This window comes from Mesoplodon mirus (genome assembly GCF_964341445.2).
Source record: "Mesoplodon mirus genome assembly, chromosome: 7".
In the NCBI taxonomy this organism is placed as follows: domain Eukaryota; kingdom Metazoa; phylum Chordata; class Mammalia; order Artiodactyla; family Ziphiidae; genus Mesoplodon; species Mesoplodon mirus.
This window is the reverse complement of record NC_138983.1, coordinates 136,687,579-136,705,634: the sequence shown is the minus strand read 5'-3', so window position 1 is coordinate 136,705,634 and position 18,056 is coordinate 136,687,579. Positions and strand designations below refer to the sequence as shown.

The following is an 18,056-nucleotide window of genomic DNA, read 5'->3' as shown; positions in this document are numbered from 1 at the left end:
AGGGCCTTCTGGTTCCTTCCATCCATCTGGCCCGTGTCCACTTCGAACAAGTCACGTCAGACTGTGCGTTCCTCTGGAGGGGACCCTGGGGACTGTCCAGATTAACTTAGAGACTCATCATGTCCCAGTGTGTCTCCTCAATCAGAGAATCAGCGTCATGGCAACTGAAACCAGAGATTACTAGGACACCTGGGCTGGCTCAGACCTCGATTGCCAGGTTCCGATTTGTAACTGAGCAGACAGGAGGTCGGATGACCTCACGCCGAAGTCCGCAGGGAGCTGCGGCACCGCAGGCTGCCAGCAAGGGGGGCAGGGCCACGTTCCCCAGAGGGCAAGGCTGAGTCATGGCAGAAACTAGGGGATGAACGAGTTTCTCTCAGGACCCCGTGCGGGGAAGGTGCCGCCAGGGAGCAGGGTGGAGCTGGTCTAGGTGAGGCCTGCCCTGCAGTCCCTGCCTTACATGCGTTTCCTTTCAAAATTAAAAAACTTACATCTGCATATAGCGTCTATAGATCTACAGATACAGAGCTAGAGCTCTCCATCAATCCAGGGTAAGGGCGACAGGTCAACCTAATCACCAGGATGTTCGGATCTACCCTCAGCTCCCTTTGTACTGACCCCACCGGGGTAAAGGAACCCACTGCTATGTCACCAGCCCCAGGCATCTCCGAGGCCCACCACTGACAGTGGTGTGGGTAATGGACACCAGTCCTAAGAGTTGGCCAGTTGGATGAGTCCTGGTTGACAGGCGCCACTTATGAAGTGACTCCTGGGCCGTCTCCCAGGGCCGACATACACGGAGCAAGGGGATGGACAGTGACAGTTGGGCTTGGGTCTCTGCTTCATCCCTCACCAGGCGGAGGACCTCAGCTTTCTGTAAAATAACAGCCATGCTCTGAAGTTCAGATAATTAAATGAGGTGCTGTGTACAAAGCAGCTAGCAGATGGCAGGCGCTAACATACAAAAAGCTGGTCTGTTAGGTTTGGAACTGAATCGTAATGAATGTAGACCCACATTTTCCAGCTGGTATTGCAGAGGGTCAAGTGAAAACACTCTTTAGAACACTGGCAGAAACTGGCTTCAAAAAAATGAAATTTCGTCCTTTTCGCGACCTTTCTGGCAGCAAGTTGTGAGGCCAGTGCAGGAGGGAGGGGCAGATGGGGATGTGCTGATCGCTACAGAGAACCAGCCTGTTCAACTGGTTTGTCCCAAGGTGCTTCCTCGCCAGAGGCTCATAAAATGCACATTCCCTATATGCACATACATGTACACTTATACACAGGTATGCATGTATATGCAAGGGACTCTTAACTGCACCATATACTGTAAATCAGCGTCACAGTAAGCTAGAGTGAGGACTCTTGAGATTAGCCCCTGAATTTACTCATACAAGTAGCCGGATGTTAGATCACCAGTGAAAACCACCCCCAGGCACGAAGTGCTGAAAGCAGGCGTGGGGTAAACAAGCCTCCATCAACGAGAAAAACAGTGCCTACCAGTGGCAGTTTATTTAAGAAACTCAGAAATGGAGGCTGCAAACCTTTCTCTAAAAATTCAGCCACAAGCTCCACTCACTGTTTCCAGAATCAGGAAGAAAAGTCTCATATTAATAAACATTAATTGTATTTCGCTGCACCAAATTCTTAACTTTCTGACTTATTTTATTTCTTTTAGCTAATCATGTAATTCATTCTCAAATTTGATCAAATGATCACTACATGTTTATAGGAATTTATAGGACGTCGATAGCTCAAAAGGAAACAGTTAATTTAGAGAAGGAAGAAAACTTTAAAAATTCCTGATGTACAAACTCAGATGGATTTGGCATCATAAAAAGAAGAAATGTTATATGAAATATTAAGGTAAAGCAAGCAGGGACTTCCCCAGTGGTCCAGTGGTTAGGACTGCACACTTCCACTGCAGGGGGGAACATGTTCGATCCGTGGTCAGAAAACTAAGATCCTGCATGCCATTCGGTGGACACACACACACACAAAAAAGAGAAAGATAAAGCAAGCAGCTCTTATGGAATTTAAAAATATAATTACAAAATTCACTAGAAAGGCTGAAGGTAAGCAGAGCAATCACCCAGATTACAGACTAAAACTAAAGAAAAAGGAGCAATCAGGGAGGTCCGACGTTTAGCCAATTACAATTTTAGAAAACAGAAAACACAGTGGAGGAAATCATTAAAGAAATAATGAAAGACCAGTTCTCTGAGATCAATAAAAGCCACCAGCTTTGAGGCTGAAGCACTTTCCCTCTTATTTTTTAAATGAAAAACAGAATTCAAGCCCAAGAGTCCAGCTTCCTGTACCAATTCCTGCCTCTGCTGTGCAGTGAGAGACCCTCCAGGGAAGGAAGCACCACTGTCCAGGGCAGGAGGGTTAAAGCCATCATCACCGCGAGTAATGCCAGGCCAATAAAACAAGGAGTCCTGGTGGAAGTTAAAGTATTTATTGATGTGTTTAAACTCTGTACATTCTCCACAGAGCAGATTAAAGAGTTTGTAGGTGAAGTTTACCTGTGCATAGTGGGAAGAGACATGGATGGGGTAAAGGGGAGGAAGAAGAAAAAGAAACAGTCACAGGGAAATAGAAAAAAAATACACCACAGGTTACCAGAACCTTCAGAATTAAAAAAAAAAAAAAAAAAAAAGGAAAAGAAGCAGCTGTGAGCGTCAACATCAACTATACAAGCATCACAAAGACTCATGGGAAGGAAACAAAATCTTCAAAGCTTTCCATGGGGTCTACAGATCATTCTGTGTACAGCCTGGAGCATCCACCTTCCAGAGAAAAGCAAACCTCCCGCATCCTCCCCAGGATGCCGGCCACCTCCTCCTGCTGTCTTCTCTCAGTGAACGGTGGGGATGGTGGAGACCAGTGCCTTCGGAGGGGGTGGGAAATGCCCAAAGAGGAAAACAGCACATCTGGACATTACTCGGGAGAGAAGTGAGCGGTCAAAAGCTACGGTGACTCAACGGCGGACAGTGGAAGAACGTCATGTACAAACTACAGGCTAATTTCTGTGGAAGAACTGGATTCAGAAGGAACGCAGTAGTGGCCCTAATCTGTACACACGAGGCTCGCTGAAAGAAGCTGGAACTCAAATGCTTGCTTTGAGCGCCTCCTTGGTGACAGGACTTGTGTGGAGACACCCAGGTACCCAGTGGTGGGCGCACCAGACTTCCAAGAAACTGGTCCTTCAAAGGAATTTTGAGAGGGGGGCCATGATGTATTTTAAGGATCAATTACGACTCCTTATTTCAGTTAGTTTCTCAGCAACTTTCTGAAAGCTCATTTAAAGCTTTAAATGAGGAATACTGCCTCTCCTTTTTTAAAAAATAAAAACCAGGACAGTGAGCCGTAAACAGCTGATTTACACAATGCGGCCGGAACAAACGGCCTGCATGTAGCATGTACAGTCTATCATTGAAAATCAACATTTTCCATTTCTACAGAGAGCATGTGTGAGACAATACGATAGAAGTGGGACTCCTGATTAATTTAAAAAAGAAAACTACATCAGTCAAATATCTGTAATAGATAATTTTTTCACTTCTTTTAAGGTTTATATATCATATATTGTTATATTAACATTTTTTCACCCATTTAAAAAGAATGGAAATTGTGATTCTACAGTAGTACTTTATAGTCTTAATGATCCAGGAGGTCTGAGTGTAAGATGAAATCCTCTGAAGTAGCTGTCGGTCAGTCGTAGATACAAACCTCTGGACGTCTGCTGCCCGCCTCACCCCCCCACTCCAGCTGGGTGTCGTGCTTCACCTGCTTAAATCTGCATCTGCTCCAGGTATTTGTAGGTTGGGTTTTCGTAACCATGATTCTGCATCTTGTTCAGGTGACGCTCTTCTGGGGTGAGCATTGGGTCGACCTGCAGGAAGAAAGATGGGGGTTACTGCGTGAGCCCAAGAGAACTTCCCAGGGCATCAGCAGACCTGAGCTGTACGATCCCCGGGGACCACGGGGTGGACCCAACAAGAGCAGGCGGTGAGGACCCAGGAGGAGGAAAGAGAAAAGAAGAGGGTCAGAGAGGCTAGGCTGCTGAAAGCTGGAGTCCACGCTTTCTCCAGTCCAAGCTGGAGAAAACAGTGAGCTGAATCTCCCAGCACCACAGTGACAAGTCTCAGCTCTGCCGCTTCTCTGCGGGGCAGCCTCGGCGAGGGCCAAGGAGCAGGACCAGATGACCTCAGGTCCCCTCCAGCCCTGGAACCCTACAGCTAGGCCAGTGTGCAGCAGGAGGTGAAGCCAGATAACTAAGACACACGCATGTGCATTCATTTCCCCCAGCAGATTCTATTCTTTATTGTATTCATTTTCTAGAATCAAGACACTGTGGACATTCCCACCACTCACCAAAAACAAGTGCTAAGTAAGCAGTTCTAATCACAAATGAGCAGAAGATGGAAGAGAAGCAGCCTGGTCTGGCTCTTTCCGAATTTACTGTTGCTTTTCTCCCCATTGAAAAAGAAGAGTGTCTATTCCTATTTCATGTTTTTAGGAATCAATTCACTCACACTGCCATTGTTGCCTGAACTGCCATATACCTGGTTTTCTCCTTATAAAACATGTCAAAAAAGAGCAAACTAATAACAAAGAAAGAAAGAAACAGTATTAGCAGTCCTTCATTCTCAAACATCTATAACGCACCTGAAAAAAAAGGAAACACTAAGGAAACAATCTGAGAAAACCGTTTTCACCCTGTGCAGCACAAAATGCTCCTATGCTTTCCTCGCATTCACGGTCGAAGCCCAAATTAATGTTAAGAGTTGGCAGCGGCTCTTGCGACAGGATCAACCTGACTCAGCCGAGGCTGACTTCCGAGACGTGACCTAATACTCCAGAGAGTCCTCTGACTGACGCGTGGCCTGTCAAGACGCTCGAATTCTGCAGCCCCCCGACGGCTCACCTCCACGATCCCATGGCTGATGGTGCCATACTGCCTCTTCCTCAGCATCACCAGGCTGATGACGATGACCGTGGCGATGGCCACCGCAATGACCAGCAGACCGATGAGGGCGCTGCTGCTCAGACTGAAGTCCTCCCGCAGGGGTCCCACGGATTCCTAACGTAACGAAACAGACGTGCGACAAGGTGTGAGAGACGACAAGCAGCGGGGGAGGCCGTGAGCCTTCAGTCGCGCCTCCAAAACCCCAAGGGGGCGCCTGGACCCTGCCATCCAGGTGGTCGTCCAGGTCGGGGGAGTCCCCACCTTTTGCAATCTCCATGGAGATTCGAACTTGAGCTTTCTTATCCGAAAGCACAGGGGACATGGGGGACGAGGGACCTTTGATAGCTTAAGATAGCACAAGGTGCTCCCAGGAGGGAGAGAAAATGGCCAAGGCTGGTGTGGGACCTGCCATCAGGTTTTGGAGCGGGACACATACCGGCCCCTCCTCGAGGCCTCCGACTCTCTCGGCGTTGAGAATCATTTCCTTCACGTCCAGGGTCTCGTCAATGACCTGAAACGGGGGGGGGGGGGCGCGGTGAGAATGTCACCAACTGGGAGGGAGGGCAATTTTAGTGTGTAACTGCTTCTCGTCCCCTCCATTTACCATTTGGTGGAGGGAAGCAGGCGCCTGATGGACACCCACTAACCCATCAGCTCTGCGCCATTCACCTAAGTCCGCTCGCCAAACTCCTGAACAAAGGAGCAGGTGCGGGTGCAAAACTACTGTACGGCAGTTGGTCTTTTAAGGGTTGTCACCTGCGTTTTCCTTTAGGTAACCCTTGTGGAGATGTTTCAGCACAGATTACCAAGCAGCCACGTTTAAATATCAAATTCAGTTAAAGATAATCCAGGAATGTAAGTGATAAAAATGCTAGATGAATAATTAATAGGTGGTATAAACCTCAGGCAGTGTAAGAACCAAATTCAACTCTATTCCATTTTCAAGTTATTAAATCTCTACTCATTTGAAATGGCCCCTCATATTTTATTCATACCTTTAGTTGCAGATATATTTTCCACGGTATAGCAAGAGATGAGCTACTGCTGAAAAATAATCCTCTATTCACACCCAGACGCTAAACAATACAGCGCATCTGTGGGAGCAGTCAGAGCCTGCCCATCTGCCAGCCTATGGAAACGGACACGTGGAGGTCCATCTGGGAAGCATCTAAAGCAATGCGACGCACTCTAATTATTTTCAGAGTTAACACGGGCACAGAGCAGGGAGAAACGGCTCACCATGTTTTCATCCACTTTCTTCTTACTGTTAATCACTTTCTCCTCGGCCCCGATCAGTCTTCCTTCCTGCTCTCCCAGTGCAGAGCCTGTGTGGACAGAGCGCACCTGAGTTTCCTGGGATAGGCTGACCTCGCGCCAACCTCACAGAAGCAGCCAACTCCCTCCGGAGGGCCAGGGAGCCCTCACCACATGCCCCCTCCCCTTTCTCGATATGGTACTTGCTCCCATTTGGGAGGATGCGCTGTGCTCCACAGGGGTGAGTGACGCGGGACCAATGGGTGTCATGGAGAAGGAGAGCGCACTGTGCTCACTCTGCAAGCCTTCAGGAGAGGACACCTTTCGTACTATAAATAGAAGCTGGATCCAAAGGCATTCCAGCATCAAAAAACCCGTGACCCACCCTGTGATATTACCAAGCACCCACGACCCCTCAACTCACTCCTCTGACACTTCTCTGAGTGGAAGAACTGTCACAGCAGCAGCGAACCTGCGTGCCTGCCTCAAGCACCATCTTTTATGCCACAGGCAGTTCTTTCTGCCTGAAATACCCTCCCTGACCTTATATCCTTCCTATTTGTCCTTCAAGCTGCGGCTCTTTTTGGGAGACATTCCCAGGTTATAGTACTTAGAGCCACTGTTTGTAATTATTGATTTTCTTCTGTGTCTCTCACTAGGATGTCACCCTCCCGGGGCTTATCGGACAGTCACATCCTCAGTGGTTATGACAGAATGAACAGGAAGGAAGCATTCCCTACATGGGGGGAATCCGAACACCAGGCTGGATGGTACCTTTCCATAAACAGAGCAAGAATGGCAACAGTCTCTTGTCAAGGTCAGATGTTGCATCACCTGTGCGCGGCACTCCTGACGACGGCGTTTACAGGCGCAGCACAAACCCAGGGAGAGGAAAAGCGAGGTGCAATCTTCTCTATTTTTAGTCCCAAAGCACGTGACTTCTAGCTCTCCCGCCAGTGCCATGTTAATAATATTATATACAGTGCTACCTAGACGCCCGTGCTTCGAGCCTTTTATAAATAGATCAACCTGGCGGCATACTCGGCACTCTAAGGTGACCACCCGTAAGTGAGTAAGATGCCGACACGGGTATTTATTTGCAAAGCACCGCTGTCCCAGGCTGCCAGAGACCCAGCCGCAGCAAAGCTCTCCAGCTCACGGCCAGACTCGTTCTGGACCCAGAGCCGCTAGTAACGTACTGCAGCTGCTGAACCCCCAGGCCAGCTAACGCTTAACTCATTAGGATGCAGCCAGAAACGAGGCGGCCTTTTCTCCAGAGCTTTCATGTTAAAGAAGAGTTTCACAACTGGATTCTAGGGCGAGTTAAACCAGGGCCGGCTTTTGTAGTCCCAAAATGTCAATGAAACGGCAACACTGCGTTTCAGCTATTTGAGAAAGAGGGCTCTCTCTCAGCAGCATGCTCGGGACCAAGCCTAATAAATTCGAGCTCTGCACTCCTTCCATCTCTCTCTCTCCTCCTCCTTAGAATTTCAAAGGCCCTAGGGCAGGATCCTATCTAAAAAATAATGTGGCACTGAACCAACCAATTTAAAGTCCTACTACCAGTGCTCAGACTCTCCTGACACTTTGTTTGGTGGTACGACCCTCATGTTTCTTGAACACCGACCCAAAGCACTTTGGTTTTATAGAATGAATAAACAAGGGAATTTAACAGACCAAACGTTAATGTTTAAACTATTCCAACGAATAACAGTTGAAGCATAAGGACAAGTTAATCTTTCAGAAAATTCAACTTCACCTAATCATATCCAAGAGGTGCCGCCCAGAGGAACGTCCACACAGCGATGAAGAGGCATACCCAAGTAGAATAAAACAAAGCACGTGCACACGAGTGACTTCTGCAGGCAGCTCACAACCTCGTGTCCTGAGAAGCAGCACACACACGACTGCCAAACCCTCAGCCAGGCACGGCACGAGGCAGCCCGGTCAGTCCGAGAACGTGTGCCCTTGTTCACGATGACCCTGGAGGCTGGACTGGCCCCCGCTCCCCCCGCCCCGGAAATGCGGCAGCTATACTGCGGTCTGTGAAGACGGAGGAAGCTGAGTTCAGATTCTGGTTCCTCCAGTTCCTAAGCTCATGACTGAACTCTGAGGCTGCTCCAACTGCCTTATCTGGCAAAGAGAGCTAATAACTCTACCTCCAGTGTGTTCAGTGGTTAAACAAGATCAAGTGTGCAAGCCTTCAGCCTGTGCTCACACGCAGCTAACTTCAGCTGAAAAGTGGAGACCCGTTACAGCAAGAGTTCACTTGTCTCAACCTGTTTCATCCATCAGCTTCTACTATGTTCTGAGGGGCGCTACATCTCGGGGGACATGAGACAGCTGGAAACAGACACTCGGGCATGGACAAAAGGCAGAGGACAGCTAAGAAGAAAGGGAAAAGATGTATGTGGGAGCAGCAGAGAAAAAGAGGTAAAATAAAACGACTCTCCACCCGACCATAAGCATGTTTTTATTTACCCTAGGAATTTGCAACCAACCTGTTTAAGCTGGATATACTTTTAAGGTCTACCCAGCTTAAAAGGATTTATGAAGGCTCTACTTTGGTTACTCTGTGTTCCTCTGCACTCTCTGGACATCCAGAAGGGCAGCTCAGGATGGCCACCGGGTAAGCAAACCCACGGACACTGGGTTCTGGGTGCCGGGAGTCAGGCTCCTCTGGTCCTCCCACAGCCATGTCTGAAGGCATGAGGCGGAAAACATCAGGTGGTGGAATGGAACGGAGCGTGAAACTTCCGGGCAAGTGAAAGGAATGAAGGTCTTAGGGGGTACATCTTTGACAAAACCAACCTGTTTTCACTGGCTGATACACTTCCGGCTGAGTGTCTAGCAGAAAGGAAAGCAACAAAAACAAAACAGCACAAGAGGAGATTAAGAAAAAAATCCCTTCTTTCAAAATTCCTACCTTTGACTTGACTTTCCCTATACTGTGAACAAAAGCATATTCTTCCTCACAAACTGGGCCTGAGCTGCCCCACAAGCAAACGGCGGGAAGAGCTACAGCACGTGACTGGGAGGAAGGGAGAGACGGCAGGCGGTCTTGGGTCTTTGGGGGGAACTTCTGTGAGAGTCCCAAGTTATTTAGCTTAGCCCCAAGTTACCTTTCTTAGAAAGCAACAAAAACACAAGTTAGCACTGGCTGTGGTTTTCTGAGGAGACAAGGCCCTGGTTCACAAATGTCCGAGCACGACGCGCCCCCATCCCAGCAAGCTGAGGAGGCGGGGCCACCCTGCAGCCCCACGGGTGGGGTCTGGAAGAGCAGCTTAGGGAGCGCACTGGCACCTCGTTATGTATCTGGCTCCTTCCTCGGATTCCCTTTCACGACCACAGGGTCAACTGTACTGAGGCGGCACCTCTGAGAGCTGGTTTAGAAGGAAGGCACTTGTGTTCGGGTCTGGAGGCCAAGCTGGACGCCCCCTTCCTCGGGCCTCCGTAGCAGCACCACTGGATGTGCCCAGGACTCAGGACCACATCAGCTCAGGCTCAAACCCTTACTCTCCACCTACGAGCTACGTGACCCTGGGCAGACACTGAACCTCTTTAAACCTTGGATCCCCAAATGGGGAACGCTCCCAGTCCCTACCTCAGAGGGTTATTTTGAGGATTACAATACAAACGAGAGCATCCACGCACAGTGCTTAGCCGAGGCTGGCGTATGAGGAGGACTCTACAGCGGTGGCCACTATTTTTATCATCACCACCATCAGCCACAACAGCAGCAGGCAAATAAATAGGAACTGATTCCACAGCCTGCTCTCAGGGCCTGGGCTCAGCAGCTTGTTTATTTCTGGTGCAGACCCACAGCTTTTTTTTTGTTTTTGGCTGCGTTGGGTCTTTGTTGCTGCGCACGGGATTTCTCTAGTTGCAGCGAGCAGGGGCTACTCTTCTTTGCGGTGCGCGGGCTTCTCATTGCGGTGGCTTCTCTTGTTGCAGAGCACGGGCTCCAGGTGCGCAGGCTTCAGTAGTTGCAGTGCATGGGCTCAGTAGCTGTGGCTCGCGGGCTCTCGAGCGCAGGCTCAGTAGAAGTGGCGCACGGGCTTAGTTGCTCCGCGGCATGTGGGATCTTCCCGGACTAGGGCTCAAACCTGTGTCCCCTGCACTGGCAGGCAGATTCTTAACCACTGCGCCACCAGGAAAGCCCCCAGACCCAGAGCTCTGGGAGATCCCTACAGACGTCGAGAACCGGCAGGGGATGGAAGAAAGCACGCCTGCGCAGGAGGAGGCAGAGAGACAGCTTCTCAGCCCGCCTCGCGCTCGAGTGGGTCAGGTCACCTCTGCAGCCCCCGTCACCTACCTCACCAGACTGTTCGGAAAAGATAATGACAGCCTAGAACACGGAAGTGCTATTTAAGCTGCAAAGGGGCTTCCACGTGGAAGGCCTCACACACTGGAGGCAGCTGATGGGACCAGGACAAACAGTGGGCTTTAGGCAAACTGTCCATAAAATGGGACAAACCTCCCGACGTTACTGAAGGCTCCCCACTCGGTGCCTGCACGCGGCAGGTGCTCGGTGAATCCCGGCCCCTCCCCTGCTCGACCTGCACCAGGAACACAGTCTCCCTAGCACAAGCCCGTCCCAGATCTGACTTCAATTTTCTAACTGCATTCTTCCCCGCCCCCTGGCCCCCGCTGCCAAGCTGGGCTGTTACCGCACACGCACCTTCGTTCTCAGGCAGGGATGGGAAGGGATGGAGCGGGTGGAACGGCAGGACCTCGTCGCTCTCCTCCGAGCTCACCCGCACGTCCACGGGGGTCTCTGAGATGGAGGCGGTGAACTGGTCCATGTCTGCTCGCTGTTCTTGAAGCAGCTCATCTGACAAAGACAGACACGCAGGAGCCAGCTTTTCAGAAGGATTTGGTTTCTAGGCACAGGATAGCCTGCATGGGGCTAATTCGTGTCATTATGGGTGGGATGCGAGCTCTGCCTAAAGGGGCGTCTCACCAGCTCATGACACAGGCCACGCACGACCCCCTCCTCTCTCCTGAGGGTGTGCCCCCTGACTCTGCTGACTGCAGAACCTTGGCGCTGGGAACCCCATGGCTGCATCCTGGGCCCCCTCTCTCCTCGATCAACTCCCTCTGGGTAAGTGGTTTCCTCCTACGGCACAGTTTTAAATACCATCCACGGATCGTGAGTCCCAAACCTGTATCTTGCACCTGCATCCCCGACCTCTGGCTCATCCACCTGGTAGCCTACTTCACACCTCCACTTAATGTCCGAGGGCAATTTCTATTTTAACAGGTAAAGAGAATGCAGCACCTGAGCAAAATGTAGCCTCACCACCCACTCAGCTGCTCACAGGGAAACTGGAGCTGAGCCAATGCTTTTCTTTCTCTCAACCCCCTGCCCCATCCAGCCCGTCAGCGCATCCTGCTCACCCTTCCTCTGAAACACGTCCTCAGAACCACTCACATCTCCATCTCCTCCATTCCCATCTCTGTGCACTCAGCCATCCCCTCTCTCTTGGATTTTTACAACTGCTTCCTGGGTGGTTTCCAATTTTCATCAACTCTCAACATAGCAGTCTAGTAATTGTTTTTTAAAGTTCACATTTTTTAAAAACATATTCCAGATCTAGTCACCTGCTGGTTTAAAACCCTCGAAGGGCTTTCAATTATCCTAGAATAAAATCCAAACTCCTTGATTTTGCTAAAATCTCTCTATTCAAACGTCAGTCTCTGCAGTGGTCGCTTCCTGTGCTCAGTGTTTCCCCCCTGGGGTCGCTGTGTGGAGGGCGCCTCCTTATCATTCAGACCTCAGGTTTCCCCCAAGGGAGCCTGACCACCAGGCACCCTCCCCGTCCCACCCCCGTTTCACCTCTGGCACAGCACCCATCCCCACGGACACTCGTTTTCCTGACCGTTCCCTCCTCCTAAAATGTGACCTCCAGGAGGTCTGTCTACTGGTGCACATTTTACTCTGTGCCACACAGTAGACACAACAAACGTTTGTTGGATAAATGAAGAAGAGAAAGACCAGAAGAGGGAGGAGGAGTGAGAACGTGAATAAACAGATGCCTTAAAATACGCCAGCAATTAAGGGGGAAAGGGTAACGGGACACTCGCTCAGTCCCTTGCAAATTCACACCCTAGATTTTTCTTCCGGTAACAGAGTGAAGGTCAATGAAACTCAAGGCTCTGTGGCTCCCAGCCAGGGCTTGGTCCTGCCACGTGAGCCCCAGACTTCTGAGCCCATGGCACGCTAATGCCTGGCTTCGTGGCCTCGCTTGTCCTGTTTCTCTCCTCTGGCACCGCCATCACTCCTGAGCACAAGCCCCGCCTGACCTTGATGCAAACAGTCAGCACCCACCAATTTCCTCTTGGATTTCTTGGGCCACGTAAGGTACTTTGTAGAGCAGAGAAAGGCTCTGGTTCCTTCTTTCTTCAATCACGTGGAGATGTGTCATCACCTGCAAGCACAGGATGGGGGAGAGGCCTTGTCACCAGAACAGCCAGGCCAGCCTGACACCCACACTCTTCTGCAAAGACCTATGTTCTCTACAGAGTCCAGCAAAGCAGCTGGTCAGGGGGGCAGTATGAATCCTCCCCGTGTCTACTGGCCACCGTAGTACAAGAATGTGTGTATTACCTCTCGGTGATCTAAGGATTTATCCAGAGAGTGCTCCAAGTTAAGGGAAAATTTTTAAAACTTCCTTAGCCAAGTACTGATTTGGTTTTCACAGGAGGCACTTGCTAACTGTACTATAAAAAAAGAACCCAAATTTGTACAATGCCAGACACTCAGTAAGGTCCTTCTGAGTGAAAGAGGAAATGAGTTGGTCAATTTTTACCACTGGTCAGACAAGATGAGGTAACAAGGGAATGAAATCATTGGTTAGAAAGTAGATTTGAGGGGTGGGACCATTCATGGATTTTGCTTAGCGAAGCAGTTGCTTGAAATGATTATCACAGTTGAGAGCATCAGAACTAGTTTATTCCTATTTAACTAAATTAGCTCTTCCTTCAAAACTGCACACTGAAGTATAAATAAACCTGATTTTTATGGGGTGATAAGGAAGGCATATCTACCATCTGTCTTACATAGCTCACTGCCTTTTCTGAATGCAGAAGTTCCAAGGTTGTTCATCCAAAAAAAAAAGAAAAAACGTCATTAAAGGGGTCACTGAATTTTATTAAAATAAATTTTTTTGTCACTGAATTTGAGAGGCTTTCAGGGTGGAAATGAAAGGAGATTTGGACTACATCCACCCCATGACACTGTGAAGCACGTGGCTGTACGTCACAGAAGCTCCTCAGGAAGGCTAATCCCACCAGGCTACACCTGCAGCCACCGAGCTCTTCCTAAAGAGGGCGCTCTGAGCCAATGGATTAATTATGTGGGCTTGAAGCCATTAACATGAAGGGTCAAAATGAAAAAAAGTTAAATGGAAAGACGCTTTTACTGTAGATTGATGTCTCGCTGACCTGTTAAAGCAAAGGTGAAAGCAATTTAATTTTATACTTGCCATGCTTTCAATCAAGTAAACTGATGGGAAAGCACCAGAGTGAGTGCTTTGGAGACAAAAATGCAAGTGGAAACGGAACGGTGAGCCCCCCAGTCTCAGCAGTGGTGACACTGCCACATGTCAGAGGAATTAAGGAGCCTGGCAGAGGACGGTTCCTACACCCACGAGGACTAGACCGCAGGGTGGGATGCTGGGCGCCGGGGTCTTTGAGGGCCGCCTGGAGCTGCAGTGTGGGGCGGGAAGCAGCAGCTCATCACTCACGCCTCAAACCGAGTGCACACGTTCTAAGAGGCTCAACGTATTTTCTAGAGTTTACATAACAGGACAGGGAACAGGCCAAAGGCTAGCGTAATCCAGCGGCCAAGCTGCCCCACCATTACGGGCTCCGAGCAGACAGTAAACATCACGTGGTAAAGATGCTCCGCCTCCCAGGGCACTCAGGTGGTACCCTGATCCTGGCTCACAGGTTAATTGAACACACTGACCGAGGGCTCACCTTTCCTTCTCTTCTCACCATACAAAACAGGCTGTTTTTTCTATAAAATACTACATAATAGTCTAGATTTTCTACAAAAAAAAAAAATTGAAAAAAGATTACATTTTTTAATTTTAACTTTATTTATTTATTTTTTGGCCGTGCCATGCGGCCTGTGAGATCTCAGTCCCTCGACCAGTATTGAACCTGTGCCTCCTGCACTGAAGTGTGGAGTCTTAATCACTGGACCGCCAGGGAAGACCTACGTTTAAAAAAAAAAAAAAAAAATCGGGTAGACCTGAAAAATTCTAACCCCCGTCAGGATGGAAGCTTTTCCCACCTGAGCTTCCCGGCCTCTCCTCCTTCTCTTCTACTCCATCCAGCTTCAAACAGAGCCTTAGCTCCAGACCCCCAGCAGAGGCCCCGGGGGTGCCCAGACCCATGCCCTTCCCACGCTTTAGGACACTGAGTTCTTTCATTCCCTGAACACCCAGCTGCTAATGTGGGCTCTGTATTATTAAGGACAATTCTTCTCCATCTCCACAGTTAACATAATTAATGCCACACAACTGTGAGCTGCTCAAGGGCACACAGGATTCAACTATGTGTGGTGAGATGCTGGAGCAGAACTGGGCAGCAGATGGGGCCGTAGGGGAGCCCCCCCAGGGCTTCTGCGAAGTTCCCCTAAAATCACACCACAGGGGCAACAGGAGGCAGGAGGGGACAGGTTCCCAGCCTGTGCACGCTGGGTCCCCACAAGCAGCACAGGGCTGGGTTTAAAATATGGGAGGAAATAGAGTCAGATCAGTTATGGCATCACAAGGCCCTCTAGGAAAACTAACAGGCAGACTGTTTTAAAGGAAGCTAGCGGTCTTGGAGGCAAGTTCATTTCTACGAATACAAGACAGTAAAACTCAAGTTAATACATGGTCAAAACAGAAATTAGAAAAGTAGGTCCAGAAACAAACCTCTATAGATGACTGCAAAGACCAGTAGGACGCAGCAGGGGACAAAACCCAGGGACGTAAAGTGTCTAAACACAAAAACTATACTGTACAAAAGAGACCAATTTTTAAGATGTGCTTGATGTATCTGCCTAGAAAGAGATTTCAAATATTAATTCTGGTGGGACCCTCAGCCAGAAATAAACTGATATACAAATGATTTCTTCAATATAATCATGCATTCCTAAACCTTCAAGAACAGTTTAAGTAGGACATACTTAATATTAAAAAGTATGGAAAAGATATTTTTTAAATAGTACCTTTGCAAAAACCAACTCTTGTACCTACTGTCTTTGGAAATCCAAAATGATTTCCTGAGGACTAACAACAACAAGCACGACCATCTGTGCTGCCTGACCACCGTTCAGAGTGGTCTCTCCTCTGTCTGGTGTACCTGGGACTTCATCTGGGCCGCCTTTTCAGGGTCGACAGCCAGCACATGCTGGTAATGACGGATGGTGTGGAGGCGGTCTTTGTTCTCAGCGCGGACGTAGCGCCGCAAGGCTTGGAGAATGCGATGGGGCTACAAGAGAGAACAGTGGTTTTCACGTCCAGAGACTAGGGAACTGAAAACAGGCAGGAAAACGAAGCTTTAAAAACTCACTAAGAAAGTCAGCCTCAGCGAGGCCCAGGAATGAAAGCTGTACCTTTAAGAGCTTTCAGTTACCAAGGAACAAGAAGCTACCCTTCTAAGTAGCAAAAGCTAAGTTCCACAGTTATAGTGCCTCCTCAACAGACAGCATTTTCCAAAACCTCTAGCCCACCATCCTCCTCCCATCTGTCTGTCCCCTTTCCTGAGCTCGGCGCCTGCCACCCTAATTACAAGCACAGGGTGACCTGTGTCACCCAGAAGACTTTACTTGCTTAAGGAGGCTACAAATACCCTCCTTTTCGATCCTCTCCATCCCCCAGAGCAAGGCAAGTTAGAGCTAAGGGATAAAGTTGGACACCACTGGCAGATAAGAGCTGTGATATAAATTAACTTATTTAGAATAGAAGTGGTTCAAAAGCCTTTGTCCATGGAAGACATGTTTTTATTCTTTGAAAGTAAGGCTACTATAAAAATGCAATAACTGGGGAACTACCAACCAACACCCCGAGGTTCTGCTTTTCCAGCGGAAGCCGTGTCTACACCACAGGCGGCCCACGGGCCCTCAAGCGCGATGTGAGCTCGCACCGGTTCTACACTCGCTGCTTCAGCGATTCTCACCCGCGGAGGGTCGGACTGCAGGGCCGCCAGGTAGTTCTCCAGCGCCACCCGGCGGCGGTCGTTGAGCATGGCCTCCACCCGCGCCAGGTGCGTCTCCACCAGCTGCTGCTTCTCGCTGGCTGCCTCCTTCTCCAGCGCCTTCACCATGGCTTGGAAATGCTAAACCATAAAGCAGGAACCACATCGAGTTCACGCACCTGCGGGCATCTAACGCACACGGCGTCAGACCCCACTCTGTGCCTCTCTGCGCCCAGCGCCCCTGCAAGCGGCACAGAGTCGTGTGGAGTGGGGTGAGGTCGTAGAACACCTCCTCTGACTTCCGTCTGGACACTTACAGGTGACCCTTGAACATCGCAGGGGTTAAGGGCACCGATCCTCTCCGCGGTCCAAGATCCCAGTGTAACTTACAGTCGGGCCTCTGTACACGTGTTTCCGCATCCACGGATTCAGACAACCGCCCATGTGCGGTGCTGTGGCCTTTACCATTGAAAACAATCTGCGTGTAAGGGGACCCACGCAATTCAAACCACTGTGGTTCAAGGGCCGACTGTACTTCCCCATCTAACGAGAGCATGTATGTCTGGGCATGGGACGGGCTCCTCAGCACCTCCCTAACTGAAATCCCTAGCACGCAAGCCCAGGCCTGGCCTCTCTGTGTGCACCGCGAGGAAAGGAAGGCCGTCCTTCCCACACTGCAGCAAGGTGCCCCCAAACCACAGTCCTGTCCTGTGGCAGGTGAGGCCGAGCCATTCACACCAAGTCCTGAAGGGCGAGCTCCCTGCGGGGTGCCTGGCCAGGTCTGCGGGCAGGTTTAAGGCTGCTGAGCTAAAGCTCCCTGCACAGGGTGCACTGGCTGTGTGGAAATTAACATTCGCGGATTTTCTAGGTTACTGATAAAAAAAGGTGAGCCGATAAAATATCAACATCATGAGAAGAGAGATTTCAGCTAAACATAAACACAAGCTGACTTAAGATGTAACTAGTTTTATGAATCCCAAATCGTCCTGTAAATTCCTGTCAACAACCTCCTCTAGTCAAAGGGAGGCAGCTGCTGTGAGTCTGATTACATTCTTAAATCCAAAGTTAAAGGGAAACTGATAGAGATTTATTTTCTGCCTTTTGACTTTTCAATAAGTCCGCAAAAAAAGAAAAAAAGAAAGAAGAAAAAAAAGCATTCGGTATTGCAGTACTGCCGGAAAACAAGGCACAGCCTACGAAGGAAGATGCCCGAGGACTTCTGCCAGGAAAGCAGAATAAACACAGCCGAGCTACGGTCACTTCCAGGCACGAGTGAGGTGTGCTCTCCTCCGAGCTCTGGTTTCCCTCCACCGTAGGTGAGCAATTCTAGAGAACGCCAGTTGGTAGGTGAAAAACAAAGCAGGCCAGTGAAAATGTCCTCGTAACATAAGCGCTCAACCAAAAGGGGGTGTCAAACTCTAACTTGTGGGGACTCTGGCTCCGACCGTACTCCAAAGGGTCAGCCTGGGAGCCCCTCTCTGGAGGACACGTCTCACCTGAATGAGAGTCTGCCTCTCTGCTTTGGGGAGGTTCTTGGCTTGAAGTTCAGCCTCTTCCCATTCCTTCTTCACCTGGAACAAAGGTCAAAGCCACTATAACCAGAATCATCTCTGAAACAATTCCCCCATTTTCTAAA

The 18,056-nt window shown here is 49.5% G+C and overlaps 1 protein-coding gene across 7 annotated transcripts in view; it reads right to left on the bottom strand.

Moving 5' to 3' along the window:
• Positions 1-2,442: 2,442 nt before the first annotated feature.
• Positions 2,443-18,056, bottom strand: part of APLP2 (amyloid beta precursor like protein 2) — a 70,200-nt gene continuing 54,586 nt past the window's right edge. For 2 of the 7 annotated variants that reach the window (XM_082626510.1, XM_082626514.1), the window contains 10 exons: positions 17,917-17,991; positions 16,403-16,561; positions 15,587-15,715; positions 12,558-12,657; positions 10,908-11,060; positions 9,038-9,073; positions 6,212-6,297; positions 5,409-5,483; positions 4,931-5,086; positions 2,443-3,895 (listed from right to left, as the gene is read on the bottom strand). In XM_082626510.1, the coding sequence (XP_082482636.1) occupies positions 3,794-3,895; positions 4,931-5,086; positions 5,409-5,483; positions 6,212-6,297; positions 9,038-9,073; positions 10,908-11,060; positions 12,558-12,657; positions 15,587-15,715; positions 16,403-16,561; positions 17,917-17,991 (1,071 nt within the window). In that variant the 3' untranslated portion in view covers positions 2,443-3,793. Of the gene's footprint in view, positions 3,896-4,930; positions 5,087-5,408; positions 5,484-6,211; positions 6,298-8,681; positions 8,927-9,037; positions 9,074-10,907; positions 11,061-12,557; positions 12,658-15,586; positions 15,716-16,402; positions 16,562-17,916; positions 17,992-18,056 lie in introns of those variants that run through there. The other 5 variants (XM_082626513.1, XM_082626515.1, XM_082626511.1 and 2 more) reach the window with 4 other exon arrangements.